At 35.6% G+C, this 3,968-nt stretch overlaps 1 protein-coding gene across 1 annotated transcript in view; it reads right to left on the bottom strand.

Moving 5' to 3' along the window:
- PDE8B (phosphodiesterase 8B) overlaps positions 1-3,930 on the bottom strand; it is a gene marked incomplete at its 5' end in the record, with an annotated part of 33,809 nt that extends 29,879 nt beyond the window's left edge. Inside the window, one exon of the mRNA XM_009699494.1 lies at positions 3,871-3,930. Within this exon, the coding sequence (XP_009697796.1) occupies positions 3,871-3,930 (60 nt within the window). The remainder of the gene's footprint in view (positions 1-3,870) is intronic.
- Between the last annotated feature and the right edge of the window lie 38 nt (positions 3,931-3,968).

Below are 3,968 nucleotides of genomic sequence, written 5' to 3'. Positions count from 1 at the left end.
CTGCTGAAATCAGAAATTTTATGTTGATACAAAAGAAGTAGATTCTCTGACTTCAGTTAAAGTTTACTGCTCATTAGTAAACTTCGGCTATGGAGAGTTAAATCACTGCTTTAGAAATACATGCACTGACTCTAGTTTTCACAGAAAATACCCTGTGTTGTCACTAGTTCTCACAGCAGAGCTGCATGCAGAGTCAAGAGGCAGCACTCAAACCTCTGAGGAACAAAGAATGACTTCTAAGAAATCTATGCTTCTCTCTTGTATGAAAAATTGTGGTTTGGAGACCAATGGCTTAATCCCAAGTTGCCAGCAAAGTGTAAAAAAGTAAAATTAAAAATAACTGTTGACATGAGTCTGCTTCACTCCTTAATATTAAGATCTTAAAATATTTCTGTAACTCTCACTTCACACACTAAGTAAATGCATGGGAAACCAAAAGGCACAATATCAAGTTGGCAGAAGCAAAGGTGCAAAAGATGTGTTTTTGCATAACAAACCGCCTGCAAACAAATTTGTCTTCTACAGCACTACAGATTTAGACTTCTAATTTTAGGGTGCTCTTTTAAATATTCAAATATGCTCATGCTAAATTTAAAACAATATAAAACAAATTTTATCAATAATGTACAATTTAACAATGATGGCAAGATATTTTACAAACTAAACTTACTAGAAGATACTAAAGCTCTTTATAAACTGAATTTTAAGGTAGTGTTGTTTACTGACAAAAATCAACCACTATCTCTGCACAAATCTTTGGCTAAGAACCAAGAACTGCAGATTGTTGAAGTGCTAAACCTGCTCGTAATTGTTGTATAGTCTTCTGCAGATGTACAGAATCTCTTTATTTTTCTAGTACTAATGCCATTCATTCACTGGCTCACTCAAAGCTGAGAAATCAATTGGGACCTGAAAAAATCAGGAAACATTTCCTTTTTCTAATCTGTGCATCTAAATCAGACACAAGAAGATGAAGATCTATTAACTCTCAAATATTAGAAGGCAGACAACAATACTTTCTTTTTAAAAAGTTTAGTATTTATACAGTACATTTTGATTCAACCAACATACACTCTTAAATTACATTTTCCTTCATTATAATTGGATTCCACCTTTGTCCTATACAGAACTTGACACAAGTCCCAAGAGTCATTAGCTAGTAGGAATGCATCATTCTTCTTGCTTAGCGAGAAGTACTAGGTTTAATATTAAAATATTTATTTTGTTGGAAACCAGAAAGTTTTAATAGTAACTCTTCAGTGAGAATCAACCTTTGTTTAGGAAAAGAAGTATAATTCAAAAATATAAGACAAGATTGTGATTGAGTAACTGCGAACAGTAAGTTCCCCTGTTCGCTAATTTAAATCATAGTTAAAAATCAGTCAGGAAGCCAAATCAGCTATTTAAATTAGTCCATCCTAAGCAGGCTATCACTATTAGATTTATAAGGCTGAGAGGAAAGAAAAAGAAGAAGCGGCATAATAAACGTAGTGCATTAACAACACCATTGATACATAAACTCAAAAGCTGTTAATGATATAGGGAAAAAAAATCAGAAGCTCTAATAAAATAGAGTTTCTTGAGAAGGAGGAAGAAAAAACAGAAATAACTCAGCATAAAGAAAAATGCTAACAGAATGTACAAAACTGACAGAAAAGAGTCCTGAAATCTCTCTTCATAAGATCTTTTAGTGATCATAGTGATCCAGATCTGGACAGTGATGGATCATCACTGATTTAATTAGAGGAAATGAAAAGTGACTTCTTTAGGACTACTTACAACATATATTATAAGTATACGTAAACATAGAAAGATATTATTCTAACATAAGTGTACATGAAGGCGACAGAACATTTTAAAGAATAATCAGCTATTGACTGCATGAAAAAAATTTATGATTATTTGAAAGAGCATCCCCTCAAAGAGATTACAGGAGTTCTTCAGAATCTTTAGATCCAAACCTGACATAAAAAGTCTGGGTTTGTCTACAAAACTCTACAAAAAGGTGACAGACGAATTGGCCTGAAGCGTAGACTCTTTACTAATCAAGTTGCGGATGCATTTAGAAGACATCCACCACCAGACGGAGCAATTGCATTCAGCGTTTTGTCAAGGGAAGAGGCGGAAGATGATGAGCAGAACTAGGACAAATGCTGATATGATGAATAGTGACAATGCAAAATAAAGCTATCAGAAAGGCTGGACTGTGAAAATAAAAACAATGAAGAGAAACTTATAATTACTTATAATTTGAACAGATGATTTTCCAAAAATAAATTACATTTTGCTAAGGAAAAGATTCCCTGCAAATACTGTCTCTCTGTTTGAAGAACTGTATTTTAAAATTTTAGTGTGTTTACATGTGTGTGCGCGTGTGGGTTCTTTTGTGTTAATGGATTTAGTCCCTACTGAACCCCATCCAAGTAGAAATAATTCCTATGTCCACTCCACTGTCAAAACAGGATCTTTGACATCAGATGTGTTTTAAAGGCTTGCAAATAATTCCAGCAGCTGTCAGGTGCAAAAAGATTTCACTTTCCTAGATGGACAGTGTGCCACTGAGATGTGTCTCAGAGCCGCACAGTGTCTCTTCTAGCTCTATTCAGTGCTACACCTACAGTTACAATCTAGCCCACAAAACATATTGCCCTGCCTTGTTCTTCAATGAAACACTAGACTTGAGAAGAAATACAGATTTATTTGAAAAACATTAAACTTTTTGTTGTTGTTGAGAGAGAGAAAGAGAGAGGGAGAAAACTACACTAATGAAAGCACTGGCATTTTTGCGCTGACCTTTCTCTTAGCCTCAACTTTTCCAATTTTTGGAGTATCAAAGCGCTTCAGAAATGCTTTTGCCTTTAATGCTTTTGTCCCCACAGTACCCTCACAGGAGAGGCAAGATCTATTACCTCTTTTTGGAGATGATCTGCAAATGGTGACTCTGGTGCATGTTCTGCTTTGTAAAGAAACTCAAGCTAAATAGGAGTTAGCTCAGATACTGGACTCAGTATGAGCATATTACCATGCGATTCTGTCTAGGTTAATTCCCTTCCTTCTCTAATTTCCCTTAATTGTCCTGACTATATGCAGTTAATTTTCCCTAACGACAGCATCCACTGATGTGCTTCTACCACTTCAATACATAACCTTCCTTATGACCAGCTAACTTTAATAGTACAGCTGATTTATATTACATTATCATAGCAATAACATCCATCCAAAGCCACTCACACAAAGGTTGGAGGAGGGTAAGCAACTGAACCTAGATTTTCAGAGCTGAGAACTGCTTTTCTGCTCTCTCCTACAAAGCTGTTTTGAGAAACAGTATGAACAGTTATCTTGCCTTCTGCTGCCTGTATAGGAGAGCCTCTAACACTGTTCTGAGAAGAATGGGTACAAGCCAACACAACAAACCACACGAAAAAACCCAAAATTCTTCTGCATATCAGGAGATGGGCTAGGCTTGTAGTCCCTTTAGAAGAGGAATCCCAGCAGTTTGATGCACACATAGATAACCAGGTGACTAGACAACATGCTGCAATACGCAGCACACATTAATCAAGGTCCCCCATCATTGTTTTTTCTAATGCAGTCATAAACAAAACTGACCCACCACACACCCACACCACAAGAACTTAATCTCAGTTTTTTTGATTCTGGAAGGATTAGCTAGATCACAGATTCTCTTCTTTCATATGCTTCTTGGATACACTATTGAAAAGAAAAAAATACTCAATCAACTGCCACTGGTTTCTCATCAATAAATTTTTGACAGAAGCAAATGTATAGTTTTCAATTTGAGGAAGTAGAAGTGTCTGCAATTTATGAAACAGTCATGGTTACTATATTAAATATATAATTTATACATACCCTATCAAAGCCTGCATTAAGAAGGGGAAGAACAGAAGTCTCTTCTTGGTCAGCAGATCTACAAAAGAAAATAGAATCACAGAATCGTTTAGGTTGGA

The sequence above is a fragment of the Cariama cristata genome, unplaced genomic scaffold (genome assembly GCF_000690535.1).
Source record: "Cariama cristata isolate BGI_N322 unplaced genomic scaffold, ASM69053v1 scaffold7094, whole genome shotgun sequence".
Taxonomy (NCBI): Eukaryota; Metazoa; Chordata; class Aves; order Cariamiformes; family Cariamidae; genus Cariama; species Cariama cristata.
Note: the sequence above shows the minus strand (reverse complement) of the source record. Positions and strands in the feature narration are given on the sequence as shown.